General features: G+C 43.7%; 1 protein-coding gene across 1 annotated transcript in view; it reads right to left on the bottom strand.

The window, feature by feature from the left end:
* Nucleotides 1-20,068, bottom strand: part of lhx6 (LIM homeobox 6) — a 71,460-nt gene extending 51,392 nt beyond the window's left edge. Inside the window, exons 1-4 of the mRNA XM_038782375.1 lie at nt 19,946-20,068; nt 18,574-18,645; nt 16,795-16,977; nt 14,657-14,778 (exon numbers count right to left, since the gene is read on the bottom strand). Coding sequence (XP_038638303.1) covers nt 14,657-14,778; nt 16,795-16,977; nt 18,574-18,645; nt 19,946-20,023 — 455 coding nt within the window. The 5' untranslated portion in view covers nt 20,024-20,068. The remainder of the gene's footprint in view (nt 1-14,656; nt 14,779-16,794; nt 16,978-18,573; nt 18,646-19,945) is intronic.
* Between the last annotated feature and the right edge of the window lie 609 nt (nt 20,069-20,677).

Here is a 20,677-nt window from a genome sequence, read left to right as displayed (position 1 = left end):
TGGAACAGTCAGTAAAACACATTCATCAGTCACTCGTGAAACTTAACTTGGTCGGTAAAGGAAAGCCAGGCCCAAAGCCAATAACTTACCAACGTTGGCTGCAACACGGTTTATGCGGCGACGTTAGGGTCAACCACTTGGCTTCAGTTTATTTTCCAGTGTGCAATCTGCCCTTTCACTGCTAGTATTGGGCTCATGACTTTGATTGATGTCTCAGTTTACATCCAGGTAACTACTCAGATGTATGTTTTTAAAGTTACTGTTGTGGCAAAAGCATTAGCTAAGCTGCCCATCAGTTGCTCCGCTTTGTATAAAAAGCATTAAAATTTGTGATTTATTACACTAGATTTTAGAGTTTGTACTAATGGGAAATCCAGATGAAGGCCCAATATCCACCATTCCAGGACACAACTGTAGGAAAGACCTGGGAAAATGAATACTTCCATAAATAGGAGATGCAGAAAACGTAAATGTTAGGCTACGTAGAAAAGACACCTGGAGCAATGGTGGCAAACGTGCTCGTTCTAACTGTGTTTTGAATAGCACAATAGTGGTATGACTGACAGACATACTTCAATTCATAATTTCAAAATAGTATGTAGAGCAGGTAGACCATTTTTGTCATGTGTAATTTCTCACAGAATTCTCACACATGATGACCTAGCAACGATCGATTCCTAAAGCGGCTTAAGGAGTTTTAAAAAGTACACATCATGATTATTCTTTCCTCTGTGATCAAGGTTTGTCTTCCAATTGCAGTACTGTAGAATAATATTTTCCAGACACAGCAGTTCCTTTTTGAACATGATGCAGGGATCTCAATTAACTGGCTTCATGTGGACAATGTATTTTCATTTTGACGGCCATAGAATCCCTACAGTGCAGAAGGTGGCTATTCAGCCCATCAAGTCTTCACCGACACTCCGAAAGAGGATCCCCCACTCCCGCCCTATCCCTGTAACCCCACAACCTGCACATTTTGGGACACTAAGGGTCAATTTAGCATGCCCAATCCACCTAACATGCACATCTTTGGACCTGTTTGCATCTATATTATAGGGACCCGAGCGCTCCATAAGGTAACTCCATAATGGTGTTGGTCAGCTGGAACCTCTGGATACATGTTAACTTCATCCATAACATTGAGATACTTTTCCAATTGCTTCAAGAGCACTCAATATTATAAAGTTTTATTGGAAGAGACTCATGTGCATCATTATTTTTATGGCACAACATTATTTTTGTAATGAAAAGATATGTCCCTTTTCCACCCTTACTTTTATTCCTGTATTAGATAAATACATCCATATATATTCTTGATGTCCTGATGTAAGTCTGGTGCAAAGTGCTTTTGGAGAATAAATTGCTGCTTTTTGGCTGGCTGTGAGGTGGTGCGTATGCTGGAAGCAGTGCACTTTCAAAGTAATCAAGGTAAGTTAAGCCATGGCCTTGGGGTGCCTAACTTTTAACCAGTTCTTCAGAAACATCTTTTTAAAATAAGTAATATTGCTCATTTGTCCAGTAATTCAAACATGCTTTTATTTACTTTTTAAACACTCAAGGATTGGAGACTTGGCATAAAAGGGACAATCTTCACATCATAGGAGCAGTGATGCGATCTATATAACAGCGTATGTTTTAAAAATAAATTTAGAGTACCCAATTCATTTTTTCCAATTAAGGGGCAATTTAGCGTGACCAATCCACCTACTCCGCACATCTTTGGGTTGTGGGGGCAAAACCCACACAAACACGGGGAGAATGGGCAAACTGCACATGGACAGTGACCCAGAGCCGGGATCGAACTTGGGGCCTCAGCGCCGTGAGGCAGCAATGCTAACCACTGCGACACTGTGCTGCCCCGATAGCAAGTGTTTTTGACAACATATACACTAACAAAGTTTTTTTTCTGTTAAAAATTTAGAGTACCCAATTCATTTTTTCCAATTAAGGGGCAATTTTTTGTGTGGCCAATCCACCTAACTGCATTTCTTTCGGTTGTGGGTGTGAAACACATGCAGACATAGGGAGAATGTGCAAACTCCACAGGGACAATGATCTGGGGCCAGGATCGAACCTGGCACCGTGAGGCAGCAGTGCTAACCACAGTGCTTACACTGACAAAGTTAAATGGTTCTCAATTTAATCCTGTTAATAAACCACACAATCACAATATTCAGAACAAAGAACTTTTTAAGGAAAAAGAACTAACCAACTGATGGATTTATTTTATGTGTATGCCTAAGCAAGCCTACCTACTACTGCAATATTGTATAATCCTGTGTCTGTATAATATTAATGCTTCAGAAAAATAATTGAAAGTATTAGGCTTATAAATTGAGTTGATCACACATAAATTACTCATGGAGGTTGTTGCGAGAATGGGAGGCTAGCTTTGGACCACTACACTGGGAAACACAGCTGCCGAATTCTTAAGTGAGAGCCCAGTTCACTCAGAAAGATAATGAGATTGGCAATATGAGAGATTGTTTTTCATATTTATGAACAAGGTTAACTACAAATAGTTTAAAGTAATAAAATGAAAGGGTCTATCTACCAGTTGCAACACCTGCTTTAACCTGCATTAAAGCATTTTGAGGGCAATGTCATCCTAAATCATTTTTTCTTCTCTTCCTGTGTGAGCCTGTGCCAGTTAACAACTCTGCCCATGCAACATTCCACACTGCACAGATGTCAGCATCCAGAGCACAATCCAGCCTGCTGAATAGGTTAACTTTCAAAGTTTGAGTGACACATACACCAAAACCCACAAGAGTTCTGACACAGCAGCCCAGCACAGCAGTGCAGACTAATAACAACACCACTTCCAGGAACCAATTTCCCGAGTCATCCACAACCCAAAGCTCACTCACTACCGCAACATACCATGCATTTTAATATACCAAGTTGTAAACACGGCATTAAAAAAATACGTCAAAATAAATATTGAAAATGTGGTACAGAAAGTCTAAGGAGCAAAGTACCTCCTCAACAATGCCTACCCTTTAAAAGACTACTTCCTAACTCTGTTCATTTTAAGTATATCTGAAATTTCATAACGGATACTATTCAGACCTTCACTCCAGAGTACCATTGATATTGGGCTCATTATAGCTTTACTTAACCATAAAGAAACAGAGATCAGAGAACTGAGTCGAATATAATGATCTCACTGGAATATAATGTACACTCAATGCCTGAAAAGACAGAAGAACACCAATTACAATTATATCAAAGTGGAGCACAATGTGCTAGGGCAGGATTCTAGGTGGGTATCAAATGAAGGAGCAACAGAAATGTTCTTGATGATCAATCCCTGCGACAAGTTTACAGTTTGAACGAACTTTAAACAAAAGCAAAGTCGAGTGGGCCGCATGATGTGGGCCTCTCAACTCTGGCAGCTGTGTTCAAATCCAACCCAAACAGATGGGATGAATGTCAATTCTGTTTGCAGGCTGGAAGAGTCCTATGTAAAAACAATCTCACAGAATAAAGGTAGCTGGTATGAGAAATTAAGAGATTATTATAGAGTAGAAAAGCTCTTCTGAAAGCGCAGTTTATGCAGGGGGAAGAAGCTTTATTGTATAACTAAACATGCAAAATCTTATTGCAAGTATTCAGTACTGATATCACTCACCAACACCGATAACATTCAATTAAATTCAAAAAAATAGATCTGAACCAATATGCTGCGAACAGTTACTTTGGGCTGTTAATGTCCTTTTTAAAAATAATTTAGAGTACTAATTTTTTTTCCAATTAAGGGGCAATTTAGCGTGGCCAATCCACCTATCTTGCACATCTTTTGGGTTGTGGGGGTAAGACCCACGCAGACACGGGAGAATGTTCAAACTCCACACGGCCAGTGACCCAGGATTTAGAATTTAGAATTTAGAATTTAGAACAGTACAGCACAGAACAGGCCCTTCGGCCCTCAATGTTGTGCCGAGCAATGATCACCCTACTCAAGCCCACGTATCCACCCTATACCAGTAACCCAACAACCCCCATTAAAATTATTTTTTAGGACACTAAGGGCAATTTAGCCTGGCCAATCCACCTAAACCGCACATCTTTGGACTGTGGGAGGAAACCAGAGCACACGGAGGAAACCCACGCACACACGGGGAGGATGTGCAGACTCCGCACAGACAGTGCCCCAGCCGGGAATCGAACCTGGGACCCTGGAGCTGTGAAGCATTGATGCTAACCACCATGCTACCATGCTGCCCCAGGGTCGGGAGCAAACCCGGGTCCTCGACACCATGAGGCAGCAGCGCTAACCACTGCACCACTGTGCTGCCCGTTAATGTCCTTTAATCTCAGTCCCTGAAAGACAATCCTGAAATTAAATCAGCCACCTACTAATTAATTCCTATGGAATGTAAGCTGACACATTGCATTTTTCAAATTGCTTATTTAACCAATTTAACCAAGTTATCAGCCTCCCAACTAAGAATATTTTGATGGTCTCATTCTCTGTCCAAGTGACCATTGATTTTCTTTTCCATTCAAGGGATGTGGGCATTACTGGCTCGACCAGCGTTCATTGCCCATCCCTAATTGTCTCTGAGAAGGTGGTGGTGAGCTGCCTTTTTGAACTGTTGCAGTTCATGTGATGTAGATACAACCACCGTGCTGTTAGGGAGGGAGTTCCAGGAATTTGACCCAATGACAGTGAAAGAACAGCGCCATATTCCCAAGTCAGGATGATGAGTGACTTGAGGGGAACTACCAGGTGGTGGTGTTCACGTGTGTCTGCTACTCTTGTCCCTCTAGATGGCAGTGGTCGTGGGTTTGGGCAATGCTGTCTGAGGAACCTAGGTGAGTTCCTGCAGTGCATCTTGGAGATGGTAAACACTGTTGCCATTGTTAGTCCATGGTGGAGGGAGTGAATGTTTGCGAAAGGGGTGCCAATCAAGTGGGGCAGTTTTGCCCTGGTTGGTGTTGAGCTTTGTAAGTGTTCTTGGAGCTGCACTCATCCAGGCAAGTGGAGAGTATTCCATCACACTCCTGACCTTGTACCCTGTAGTTCGTGGACAGGTTATGGATTTGGTTGTTGATTGATTATCGCAACGAGCACTGTATCCTTTCCGCACTGTGAAACTCAAACTCTTCACTTCAAAGCCACAGTGGAACTTGAAATGGTCCAGGCAATACCCACACAACAGATTATTACTGTGGGCAGTTACAAGTCAACATGTGATATTATAAACGAGGTTCCCTGGGTAGCTTAGAATTTATCTCTGGTGAGCATCACTTTAAAAAGTATTTACTCCAGGCCAAAGTCAGATTATGTTTCATTTTTTGGCATAATGCAATCTTTTCATTCGATTCCTTTATCGTTTATGTACAACTTGTTCAGCCTAGACGTTGGATGTTCGACCACATGACGCATCACACCATGCTTTCAGCTTTGCCCTCTGAATTTAAAAAAACACATTCCCCGAGACTAAGAACACTGGGCTCAACGGTAATGTCTTGGTTTCCTTTACATATGAGCCCAACGAAATCAGCTGCCTCTCTCCCTACAGGTGCTAACTGAGCCGCTGAATATTTCCTACTTGTCCACTGTCTGTTTTCAGTTGCAAGCGTGCCCCCTCCCTGCAAGGCGAGGACAGGCCTGGCCTGCAGAAATCTCCTCCCTCTGCTATTTCGCCATCCCCACTAAAGGCAGCACACACGGCAACTTGCCTCGGCTGCAGAAAAATCGGTCAATGGATTCCCGACATGTTTCCTGCTTCCACTACGAACAGCGCGGAATTACATTAAAAAAAGCAAGTGAGAAAGGTGGATTTACTAAGTGGCACCTAGTGATGTAATGACATGAAATCGTTAATTGTGTAATTGCAGTAACCATTTTAATTGGATACTTTAGTTCTTTGGTGCCAGGGTGGTTGCTAAGGGAACAGTTATTGACTCGTGCTAGAGTTCCTGGAGCACGCGGCTCTGTTTAAACATTCAACACAATTTCTGATACAAAAAAAACAGGGAGAAATAGCATCATTGACAATGTTGTTTAAATTAATAGGAGCGAATTTCAGTCCTCAGACGAGAGGATTCAGAATGTCCCAATCACATCGAACTGTTCTACTTAGATCAAGATACAGTGAATAACTGAACAGCAGCCTTGCACATTATGGGCTGTAATTATTTGCTATCTTTTTTTCAAAACAGTACAACGCGGGTTTTGCCTCTGGCGAGACGAACTCGTCTGATTCCATGGCTCCGGGGGCAAGTTTGTTTCCCCCGAAATAAAAGCTGCATTTGTTTAAAATAACACTGCCCGGGAGGGGAGGTGATAACTTTACTGCAATCTTGGGAGTTCAGCTGACCGGTACAGCCCCTGCTGTACTTGATGGCTCTCGGTTCTGTCCCCTGCGATCTGTTCCACATTTAAACCCTAAACCCTGAGTGTGAGAGGGCTCCATGAATGAAATGTGGTGAGGCGAGGGGAGGGAAAGGGAGGAGGGGAGGGAAAGGGAGGAGGGGAGGGAAAGGGAGGAGGGGAGGGAAAGGGAGGAGGGGAGGGAAAGGGAGGAGGGGAGGGAAAGGGAGGAGGGGAGGGAAAGGGAGGAGGGGGGCGAAGTCCGGGATGACACTGCCATGCTATCTTAGCCATGGCGCAGCCGAGTGTAACATCCATCCTCAATGCTCAGCGGGCCCGCCAGAAAGTCGGTTCACACAGACAGTAGGTAGGGACAGTGGGAATCTCACACAGACAGTGTCATTGCACCCACGAATTCACACACACACAGCGGGAATATTAATACAACCAGCCGACAGATGATGTCCCCCTTATATTTGAGTTGATAGTTACACCAGACTGTGCGGGTTACTTCCTTCCTCCCAATTGTCGATATTTTAAAAAGCTAAAAAGTTTGTGTTTCGAAACTTGCATTTACATAACCCCTCTCACGACTTCAGGGTCGCTTTATCGCATACGAAGCGCTGTTTGAAGTGTAGTTGTTGTAAATTAAACTACACCCATTTAAAAAAAAAAATCTTAATTTATATTCCTCCAGTAATCTTTTGACAATCATTTCAATCTTAAACAGTTGTTCCCGTTCATTGCTGGTAATGTTTCTGACTCTGTTTATTGGTTACTTTAATTACAATAGATTGTCGGCCCAAGGTGAGGTGTAACGCCTGTTCTTGTCAGCTAGGATCTTGTGTGTGTGTCTCTTGTGGCGACCATGAATTGGAGTCAATTTGAATTTGAACTGATTTCCGGGAGATGGATTAAGGGGTTAGCACCGTGCACACAGCGTGTTGGCTTTGTGACTTGAAGGATGGAGTTTAAAAATACATTTTTAAAAAAGAGCTGGCTGTCCCGGACAGCGATTGGATGAAATGTACAGTCGCATTGAGATCACTGTAGAGTCGAGGTTATCAGTGGCTCCTAACTCTAATATATTTGATCAATCTTCATGGACTGTTATCTGTGCACTGCGCAAATCCTCATAATTCCTGCTAAAGGCACACTTATTTGGGGGGGGGGGGACAAGGTTTTGAACTGTGATCTGATGAGAGCAGTCGGGGAGTGGGGCGGGGGGGGGGGGGGTGTTGAAGCAGCCGCAATAACACCCTGACCCCCTCTCCCCCCCCCCCCCACCCCCCCTCACCCCCCACCATCTGTATTATGGAAAGTCAGAAAACAGTCCAAATGATCTTACTGCTACAGATGGAAAAATATTCATATTTCTTGACGACCAAGGGTTACTCAGACATGGTTATTTGCGCGCCCAGATGTTAAATGTGGCGCTGAAGCACATAATTACCATCACCCTCGGCAATTTATTGCACTGTTTTCAATTATTCCCAGCTTAGAGTCTCCGATCGGATGGCGAGCATGTCAAATGTCAACACCTACATTGGTGGCATTTGTTTTTGCAAACTACCTCTTTAAGGAGCGGGAAGATCCAGAAGGTGAAAGTTTATTCTCTACTATGTCTCCACACACACACACACACACTGGGCTTGTGGGAAACGTCCATTCGCTTCAAGAAGAATCCTGAATTATAGAGTTGTTCTAACCTATACTTCTACTTGTATCACTTTTTTTTAAAAAGAATACCGTTGCTAAACCGAGCCTTATTTTAATCGGATATACTTTGATGTGATAAATTGTTCCTGCCTGGAAATTATTAATTTTATTCTGCTCTGATGATCCAATCGTCTACATAACCGATCAAAATGCTCGGTTAGTGGCCAGTATTTTAATTTAAAAAAACAATTTGACGGCTGGTTCATTACAGAAGTGCGATAAAACGTAAAATAGGTTTTCAAACTTTTAAAAATCCTTTTAGAGTTTGTTTAAAGTTCTACCAAAACCCATTGTCCCCAAGGCATGAAATTCTATATCTGTACCTTGAATGTTACTGCTTCAGGACACCTTTCTTGTGAAATCAACAATTCAATTTAAACAAATGAAAAAAAAATGAATGCGTGAGATTTAATTCCTTAGCAGAATGGACAGCAAGAAGTAAATTAAAATACCTAAATTTGACGATTATACGCGCACACATATATATATATGTATATACACATACGTTGACACACATACACACAGTTTTACCCACATGCACATGAAATGAAATGAAAATCGCTTATTGTCACAAGTAGGCTTCAATGAAGTTACTGTGAAAATCCCCTAGTCGCCACATTCCGGCGCCTGTTCGGGGAGGCTGTTATGGAAATCGAACCGTGCTGCTGGCCTGCTTGGTCTGCTTTTCAAAGCCAGCGATTTAGCCCTGTGCTAATATACACACACATATATACACATCTTTAGTCCCCCCCCCCACACACACACATATACACATCTTTACCCATACACACATATATACACACATATACACATCTTTACCCACACACACATATATACACACATATACACATCTTTACCCATACACACATATATACACACATATACACATCTTTACCCACACACACATATATACACACACATATACACATCTTTACCCACACACATATATATACACACATATACACATCTTTACCCCACACACACATATATACACACACATATACACATCTTTACCCACACACATATATATACACACATATACACATCTTTACCCACACACATATATACACACATATACACATCTTTACCCACACACATATACACATCTTTACCCACACACATATATACACACATATACACATCTTTACCCACACACATATATACACATATACACATCTTTACCCACACACATATATACACACATATACAAACACACATATCTTTACCCACACCGACATATATACACACATATACAAATACACATATACAGACATCTTTACCCCCCCCCCCCCCACACACATACACAAACACACCTATGCACAAATTTTACTCCCCCCCTCCCCCCCCCCCCCCCCCACACACACATACATATATATACAAACACACACATACACACATTTTAACACATATTTTGCAGACACACATATACACAAATACGCACACATACATATACCTAATTGGTGGGATCTAGACTTTGGGGCATAGTGTCTATTTTTGGTTCACACCGAAAGCGTTGTTTGAATATAATCACTCCGATAAGTCCAACTGTGTTTGAAATTTTAAGAGAATTACTTTGTCAGGCTGCCACAGCGGGTCCTATGCCGTGATATATTTGTAAAACAAACTTGCTCAAAGCTCAAACGTTGTCCATTTAATCGAGCACAGAGTCGGGATAAAAGATTCGGGGGACGTTTTAAAAGGGATAAAATAACGATGATGCGAAAATATCATTTTTACTGGTAATGCGAAAACTTAGGCATGCACAGGTTTGCCTCACTCTAACTTCCAGCGTGTTCAAATCATATAAAACACATGTGGATACTTCGCACCGGACAATCACAACTAATTGCATTAAACTTAGACGCAGATCCAAACAACATAGTTATGGTGTCATACGGGTAGTCGCTGGCGGACCGACAGAAGTGAATGTTGTAAGTGTATACGTTCCCTAGCAGCAAAATAAGGAGAAACCTACTTCCTATCAAAATTTCTGCAAATGATTCATCCGTGTCTTCGCCCCTGAGATGAATATTAACATAGTTGCAACAATCCAACACAGCCCAGTGATCAGATCCACCCCCCCCCCCCCCCCCCCCACCCAGTATTCACCTCAGTGGCTAGATTCCACAGTGACCAGATTCCCCAGCGACTACCCACTCCTCCTGTCACCAGATAATTACCTAGTGGCCAGATCCAACCCCATTGACCAGACCCCGCCCCCCCCCCCCCCCCCCAGTGACCAGATCCACAACTCAAGTGACCAGACCCCTCTTGACCAGATCTCCCCAGTGACCAGATCTACCCCCAGTGACCAGACCCCTCTTGACCAGATCTCCCCAGTGACCAGATCTCCCCAGTGACCAGATCTACCCCCAGTGACCAACCCTTATTGACCAGATCCTCCCAGTGACCACATATATCCCCCATGACCAGAACCCTCAGTGACCAGATCCCCCCCCCCACCCAACCCCTCAGTGACCAGACCCAGCGTGACCAGATCCTTCCCCACGTGAGCAGATCCTCATCACGTAACCAGATCCCCCCCTCCCCCCCCCCCCCCCCAGTGTGGATGGGACCGCAGCCTTACTGTCAATCAATATCACACAGGGTTCAATATCGCACTAGATTCAATCGAAAAGATCAAATCAATACTTGCACGAGTAAAGCTCTGAAAATCCTACGCACCCGGGTGCAGAATACTTACAACTTGAAATAAGATTAATCTTCCGTGCCCAGACTGAGCAAGATTTTATGACTTTGCAGCTATATTTGAAATGTGTATTGAAGATACAAGCCACCCACAAATATTCCAACGTGGTAAGGGCAACTGCGTGCAATCCAGCACTGGCAATCCGCATTCACTCCAAATACCCGCATTGGGAGAGGTGACTGGTTGGGAATTTAAATTACAAAGGGAACTTAAATTGACAAGTTGATGAATAAAAGGGGGCAGTATAATTTCCCAGTTCTGAGAAAAAAATGGAAATTTGTGACCTTGTGAAATGTTTCAATGTGGCACACAGTCCCTGTGCCGGCCCCGCAGAGCGCGCACACAAAGGGGTTTCTGTTCCTCTCTAATAATGACATTACCTATATTGCACATCATGGAAGGACTGGCGATTATTTTCACCTAATTGTCTAAATGAGTCGCGCAGTTATGTGAAAGAAAGCGGAATTTAATGAACAAAACATTAGATGAATGCCAAGAAGCTAAAAATAAAAGCTGTCTCAGAGCGAGTGGAAAATAAAACGTGAATACAAGTTGTTCGGCAGGATGGATTCGGTACTTTAGCCCAATGCACGCGAGTTTTAACGTGGACACTGCTTTCAGATGAGACCCGAGGTATTATTTGATCTGATGGTTGCAGCTTTCAAACGTTCTCTCAACTTTCAAATCCACACGTTTCTGTTGTAAAGGACAGATTGCTGTCACCTGCCCGGGTACCTGACCCATGCGACCTGACTTTAGTGATGTATTGAAAGGACCTGTTCAAAACTACACAGACACCGTCACACACAGTCACCCACGTCCACACAGACACCCACAGCCACACACACAAATCCACACAGACACCGACACACATAGTCACCCACATCCACGCAGACACCCACAGACCCACACACACACACACACAAATCCACACAGACACCGACACACATACGCCCACATCCATACTCACACATACACAGATACCCACATCCACACAGACACATACACACACAAATCCACACACACAAACAAGTCAACAGAGACACCGACACACACAAACAACACAGACACCTATACACACAGACACCAAATCCAAACCCACACAGACAAACACACACGCAAACACCAAATCCACACACACACACAAATCCACACACACACACAAATACACACACACACAAATCCACACAGACACCAAATCCAAACAGAGACCCAAATCCACACACACGCACACAAATTCAGATGCACACACAAATCCACACACACACAAATTCACACACACAAAAATTCACACACACACAAATCCAGACACACACACAGATCCACACACACACACAAAGCCACTCACACACACACAATTCCACACACACCCAATTCCACACACACACACATACAAATCCACACACACACAAATCCACACACACCCAAATCCACACACACACACAAATCCACGCACAAATCCATACACACACCCAAATCCACACGCACCCAAATCCACACACGCACCCAAATCCACACACGCACCCAAATCCATACACACCCAAATCCAAACTGACACCCAAATCCACACACACACCCAAATCCACACACACACCCAAATCCACACACACACCCAAATCCACACACACCCAAATCCACACACATACACCCAATCCACACACACACCCAAATCCACATGCACACCCAAATCCACACACACACACCCAAATCCAGATACACACACTCAAATCCATACACACCACCCAAATCCACATACACACAAATTCACACACACAAAAATTCACACACACACAAATTCACATACACAAAAATTCACACACACAAAAATTCACACACACACAAATTCACACACACACAAATCCAGACACACACACAAATCCACACACACACAAATCCACACACACACACAAATACACACACCCAAATCCACACGCACACACAAATCCACACACACACCCAAATCCACACGCACACACAAATCCACACACACACACCCAAATCCACACACATTCAAATCCACACACACACCCAAATCCACACACACACCCAAATCCATGCACACACCCAAATCCACACACACACCCAAATCCACACACACACCCAAATCCACACACACACCCAAATCAACACACACACCCAAATCCACACACACCCAAATCCACACACAAATCCACACACACACACCCAAATCCACACACACACACAAATCCACACAGACACCCAAATCCACACTGACACCCAAATCCATACAGAACCCCAAATCCACACAGACACCAAAATTCACACTGACACCCAAATCCACACTGACACCCAAATCCATACAGACACCCAAATCCACACACACCCAAATCCAAATCCACTCACACACCCAAATCCACACAGACACCAAAATTCACACTGACACCCAAATCCACACTGACACCCAAATCCATACAGACACCCAAATCCACACACATACCCAAATCCACACAGACACCCAAATCCACACACACGCCCAAATCCACACTGACACCCAAATCCACACAGACACCCAAATCCAAACACATACCCAAATCCACACACATACCCAAATCCACACAGATACCCAAATCCACACAGATACCCAAATCCACACACATACCCAAATCCACACAGATACCCAAATCCACACAGATACCCAAATCCACACACATACCCAAATCCATACAGACATCCAAATCCACACACATACCCAAATCCACACTGACACCCAAATCCACACACATACCCAAATCCACACAGATACCCAAATCCACACAGATACCCAAATCCACACACATACCCAAATCCACACACATACCCAAATCCACACACATACCCAAATCCACACAGATACCCAAATCCACACAGATACCCAAATCCACACACATACCCAAATCCACACACATACCCAAATCCATACAGACATCTAAATCCACACACATACCCAAATCCACACAGACACCCAAATCCACACAGACACCCAAATCCACACACATACCCAAATCCACACACATACCCAAATCCACACAGACACCCAAATCCACACACATACCCAAATCCACACTGACACCCAAATCCATACAGACACCCAAATCCACACACATACCCAAATCCACACAGACACCCAAATCCACACACATACCCAAATCCACACTGACACCCAAATCCATACAGACACCTAAATCCATACACACACAAACAAATCCACACAGACACCCAAATCCACAGACACCCAAATCCAGACAGACACACACACTAAATCCATACTGACACCGACACACAGACACACACACACAGCCACAAACATACAGACAACACAGACACCAACACACAGATACACACAAACACCAAATCCATACAGAGCCACACACAAACACCATACACACACAGTCTCACACATACACAAATCCACACAAACACCCAAATCCACAGAGACACCGACACCACAGACACGAACATACAGACACACACAAACACCAAAGCTATACAGAGCCACACACAAACACCATACACACACAGTCACACACACTCACAGACAGCCATATCCATACAGGCACACACACAAAAATCAAATCCACACAGACACCAACAAACAAACACCCACCAACATACACGCTGTGTATATACATACTGACAACATTTTAAAAATACAACTTGTACTGATGACAATTGGGTGTAATAATCATCCTGCAACTCAAAAATATGACTATGTTTTAAAAGGCTTCAAATGTTGATTGTGAAATATTAAGACGCAGTCTGCAAATATTTATTTCTGCCCGCTCCAAGCGCGCACTTTGCTGTGTTTCTTTTTTGAACCAGTTGACGCACTTTAAGAGCCTTCACCAAACGGGAACTAAAACAACCATCTAGATTCCCAAGGGAAAGTAGTAGGTCCTTACCTGAAATAATCCACTTTGCAGAAAATTTCCTTGTTTTTAATGTAACAGCTGGTATGCCTGCGGAGGGAGGTCCTGCAAACCGAACATGCCAAACAACGAACGTGCCAGATCAGATTATTCACCTGCAATACAATTCACAGAAATCCATCAACTGACACAGGGTCACATTGAGCACTTCAATCACTTAACCTGCACACATCGAATGTGCAATAAGTGTTACACTGAGGCCAACATTCCTGATTGACCTGTTTAGAATTTATTTCCGATAAGGCTTGTGCATTTTGACTGAGAAGCCGGGAAAAATCAACCAGAAATGTAGGTGGAAAGAAGTGTTCTGTTTCTTCTCAAGTACACCCCGAGATGTTAAATGCGGGCATCACTTTCTGACTTTTAGATGTATCATGTATCCAATTGAGTTGAGAATTTCTCATTCAGCATCGTGGGTCTGTGGCATGCATTGCAAAATATTCGGCTTTAGTTTGCTCCTAACGTTATATTTATATATTAAATATGAGGCAAACGATCTGACTTGTAACAGATAATGGATAAATACTGTGCCGTTATGTTCCCACCCCAGGCGTGTAAGACATATTTCATTAGGCCCTAAAGATCGAAGGATGAAGGATTAATTATTTGAACACCAAATGTTGCTCCTGCAGGCTTTTCCTGCCGGTCCGCGGGTCAGTCGGTTTCCTAGTCTGCGAAACACTGGGTCAAATTGATGTGAATAGTGAGGTTGAGGATTACAATCCTAAAGTAGATTCGTGTGGTTTTGTCAAATGCATTAGCAAAAATGTTAAAATTCTGCCAGAGTTTCATGCAAAGGAAAGGTGGATATTCGTGTCCTGCATCGCGTCCAATTTGTTCTAAAATTAACTCAACTGGGCAGTGTTGGAAGGTTTTGACATTAAATCATCATTCTATCCCCCCCCCCCCCCCCCGCCTCACTCACCCTCATCCTGCCTCGAAAGGTCGAAAGCAGTACTTTCGACAAAACTTTGCAGTGGAAGTAATTTAAAGTTTAAACAGTAAACTCCAGTTCTCAACGTTGCGTGTAACACTCGGCTTATCAATGGACGGTGACTGCACACAAGCATTCATTAAATACACGGAGCTGCAGAAATCCAGCTAATAAATCAGCGGGTCACGGTTTGGGAATGGGAATGGTTCCCTTTTGAGTGAATCAGTGTCGCATTTCCCTCAACAGTTCGGCTGAAATCACATTTGGCAACATTACAGCCATGTCAGAGTGTGTGCACCAACGGATAGAACTGCAATGTGCAGCTTACATCTAGCGAGCTCCTCCCTTTAGCTAGAGTTCATGTACTAAGAACAACCATTCTATAAAATCGTTTCTCGATTCGGTCAATATTTCTGTTAAAATGAAAAGTTCTGCCACCAATCCTGATCAGCATTGCCACCTACAGAGAGTTAATAAACCACAGCTAACATTCCACACTTTCTGGGTTATCTCGTCATTCCTATTCATTAGTAACCAGGCCCGGCTTATTTTCCATAAACCTCGATTTACCCAAGGAACACCTCCAATAACAACATTAGGGACCCTGGGAGTTTTCCACCAGAATTTTGATCTGGAGGTGCTGTTCACTGACAGTTTATGCAGCGGCCTTCTCTATGTTATTTTGATTCCTTGAAACATGGTGCTCTGATACCGCCTTTCAATGTTGTCTTTCAGACTTTGGGAATGGTGTTACGGGCCCTCATTATGTCCATTTATGCGTTTGAATGAACCAGTGCATCGATATGCCACAGCATTGCATGTGTCAGGTTTAGGGGGGGCTTGGCGCATTGTGCCAGGAAGACTCAAAACACCTACATTGTGATTTTCCTGAATCTATAGAACATGTCGTTATTAATTCGGGACTGACGCAGGGAGCCATCTGTATCAGCCAGACCAGTCTTCATTAGTCAGGCCTGTTAGAGGGAATCAACACTTCTAAGACCCTCTTTGCAACTATCGCTTTCTCGACTTTGCTCAACTCAAGTGAGGTTGAAGACTGTGTGTTCACTGAATGAGCGCGCGTTATTTGAATTCAGTCGATCTGACTAATCGATACCGAGGCCCTTGTTATTCTGGCGTTGCTCCCTCCCTGTGACCTCTGGTTAAGAATACTCACCTTTAGCAGGTATTTGTCTAGAATTTCTAAGCCACAGCTGGCACAGATGTTCTTGTCGGCAGAGGCGATGGAGTAAGCGGATGAAGGCGGAGATGTAATCGAGGGAGTGGACGGAGGACTAGGGGAAGATCGAATGTCATCCTTCTCCACGTTAGGTCCCAACGTGTCCCCATCAGAGTGAGACTGTGGAACAGGACAAAATGAATCCATTCAATCCAACTGCATATCTATGAAAAGTATTTATATCCGCTCTAGAGTCCCTTTGGGCAGTTTGCAACAAAATACACTACCCCCCCCCCCCCCCCCCTCCCCACACACTTTAATTTTCTTAATTTGTAAAATTATAAGTGTGTGTAGCCATTAAGAATTTGCTGTCAGCGTTAGCTTTAAAATTAGGACAAATATGAGACTAGATTGCATTAAAAAAAAGAAATCTACGAAACTAACTTCTCACGTTTCGAAGTAAAGTTTACTTGATGAATGCAGGTGATGTACCGGTTTCCAGTCAGATAGATTATTGTCCAATTTCACATACTGCAAACTCCAGCAGCTGCACGCGCCTCTAAGCAAGGCTTGGTATTGTTTGTGTACATTGTCGGCTCTTATTGGACTAACTCCCACCAGAATCGATAGTAACATTTAACAGACGCCCATCAAAATAAAAATATGGTGATCGAGTTTGGATTTTCTTTACCCTCGATGGAAAATGGTGGTTTGATTCAGAAGGGGTGGATTTTTCTCTCAATAAATCGGCTTGGTCGGCGTGTAGCACTGGGTCTGTCTCCACTTCACCTTTCCAGAAACCAAACACACGGGGTTCCCCCCCCCCCCCCCCACCACCCACCACCACCACCCGTCTGCCCTTTCTACCGACCCATTCAAATGTTACCCACACATGTTCCACTTAGCATGGGGAAATATCCACCTCAAATGCCCAGCGATGAGAAGGTTCCAATCTGGTGATTTATCTTTAAAAATACCTCCACCAGATTATGCATCCCAAGTAATGTCCCAGGCGAGGCTGATCAATTTTCTTTTGATTTGGGGATTTCGAAGGGGATTCTTTGACACGGGTTGTTACAAAGGATCTAAATATTATGAGTTTAGGCAACACTGCACTTCATGGTGACAGCTACGTTGACTTTTACATGCTTTGATCCCTGTCATTTAAAAAAAATACAAATATATTTTTGGCTTCTGTAATATACAGCGACATAGCTGGAGCGCTCTGACAGTTAATAATTACCATCCACATTTGTCCCTCTAAAATCTAGCACGCACTCAGGCGGGCTAGAATCCACTAGATTATTTTTAAATGGCACCGATTTTCAGGTAAATTTCAGCTGATCTTGAAATGTCGATTTCATACACCTTGAAGAACCCATTTGGATTAAGAAGAAGCATTGAAATACTCCCCCTCTCCCCCATTTAGACGCGGCTCAAATATATTGAATGTATCGAATAAACGATAACACACAAAAAATAAACATCACGCCGCCCACGTTGTCTATTATTCGCCATGATTATTATTTTTTGTTTTTTGTTTGCAAACTTTGATTGTTTGACCAATGGCGGCTGGTAAAAGCGCCGATTTGTTTAATCTCGGAGACCGAGGCGAACAGTACAAGTAGGATCCTGTAACTCCAAATGAATTTAGGATCCGCACCGAAAAACGAAACCAAAAAAAAAATAATCAAACCCATGGCTGGGTCGCCAGCCTGGGAGCGAATGGAACAAGTCCTGACTAATCATCTTCATCTCAAATACTCTCATACTTACCATGATGTGAGAGATTTGGGTTTCCACACAGCGCGATGTGCCTTGTTTATGCTGACTGTCCTGTGACATTACCTTTGAGAGAAATTTCAAGCAGAAACATCAATGCAATGCTTGCTGCAGCAGGTCTTATAAAGGTCTTTTAAAATGAAGAACTGGACGTTTATATATATATATATATATGAGCCTAAAATAATAAATAATATATTTTTTCTAGTGGGCATTTAAATCTATGCAACAATACCGCATTTAATGAAGCAATTTTAATTTTGATTCGATCTTTTCTCCACTTAACCCTAGGCTCTTGAAGTAATCGCTCACTTTCTGTGCAATCCAAGGCACAGAAATAAACTACCTGCAATTAGAAAGTGGATGAAATCCGGAAGATAAGTGGTAACCAGGGTGTCAATTAAAGCTGTCAATCAATAAAGCATCCGGGCACCACAGAATTGAAAATTTGATTTCCTAAATGGCAGTAATTAAAAATCTAATATTTGTGAACGAACGACTAGGGATGAGAGTGTGAAGTGGTCAGCTTGAAAGGTTTTTTTTGTATTCAGAAGACCTTCCCCCCCCCCCCCCCCCCCCCCCCCACTTTCAATTTCAGATCGAGACTTACAATTGCAAATGCCTCCCTTTTTAACCAGCTGATGCTGGGAAGGAAGGTAGTAATTTCTTTTTGGATCTATGGTGCTGAATCCGATGCAAACAAAGCCGGGGTTTCGATTATCAGTTGCATTTGAGTGAAACCTTACAACTTGCACGAGGTCTGGCTGTGCAGTCGTGTCTGAGAGGGTATTTTCTTTCCCCTCACTTTTTTTGGCACACACAATGTATCTTGATATTGCATCATGCATTTTTACAATCCGTTTTGTTTCCAATGCGCTTCGAAGCAATATAGACTCGTTTGAATATGCGCTTCAAACTTTCAGTTGCATTATTGCAACTGAGACGGTTGATTTGAAATGTATCGGCCCACAGCGTAGTTCCGCCGTGTCTCTAACTCCCCATTCCTCACTGGCATTGTTGCACCACATTTGTTATAACCCTCCCATACCCTTAACCCTTTTGTTTGCAGAGACGATTCAGCCTTCTGTCCATTTTCCAGTTCGCCTTTAATATATCGAAATCCTCCATGCGACATCCTGCGATATTCTGCAGGAGAAATGGACACACACTTTGCCCTAATTTCAACGACTTCTGATGGAGGTTCCATAACCGGTTGCTTTCCGAAATGTAAAACGCGGGGCCGGACAGAAAGTTAGTTTAAAAACTCTGTCGAAACTTGCACAGGCGTCTGTCCAAACATTTCTCTCTCCCCCCCCCCCCCCCCCCCCCTCCAACCTCCCTCCCCGTAAAAGCGAAAGTGTTTTACCTTTTCGGCTGGGATTCCTTCAGATAAAACCTTGTTCCTCTCTGACAGAGGAGCCAGCGTTTCACTTTTCCAGTACATGGGGATCGTCGAGTCTTGAAAGAGCTGGTTCCGCAACACCCAGGAAACTGCCCGGCAGCTTCCAGTGCCGATCAGGAGACCCCCCCCCCCCCCCCCCCCCCCCCACACCACTTTCTTTACTGTTGTTGCTGTTGTCCCCTCTTCGCTCTTTGCTAGGTGGGGGTGAGGGGGAGGGGGGAGGTATAAAAATCCAGTTGTGGACAGCTCCAAAGTCAGCTGCTGTGTTTGAGGAGCGCAGGCCGGCGAGACAGCTTCAGCATTGATCAGGGGGCGGGAGGAGAACAATCCTGGTGTGTGCGCGGAGGGATGGAGGGGGGCTTTCAATGTGATCACGTTGTGAATGTGGACATCGATGCGGAGCCTTCGACTTCTTAACCCTGGAGAGTGACAGAAACACACACACACACACCAGTGCAGATGGAAGTTTCAGAACTCCACTTTCACAATCTGATCACAGTACAATCGTTCTCTCTCTCTTGAACTGAATGTTACCGGATTTGGGTGGGGAGGGGGTGGGGGCAGGGGGAGGGGGGGGGGGGATCTTCCTTCCACTTTCCCGTTTGGAGCGATACTGCTGGCAGCCAGGAAGTGAAGTGATTCGATCATATAGGGCAGGTCCTGCTCTGTGGCAGACTCCAGAGAAAGCCCATGTGA

This window comes from Scyliorhinus canicula, chromosome 21 (genome assembly GCF_902713615.1).
Source record: "Scyliorhinus canicula chromosome 21, sScyCan1.1, whole genome shotgun sequence".
Lineage (NCBI taxonomy): Eukaryota > Metazoa > Chordata > Chondrichthyes > Carcharhiniformes > Scyliorhinidae > Scyliorhinus > Scyliorhinus canicula.
Note: the sequence above shows the minus strand (reverse complement) of the source record. Positions and strands in the feature narration are given on the sequence as shown.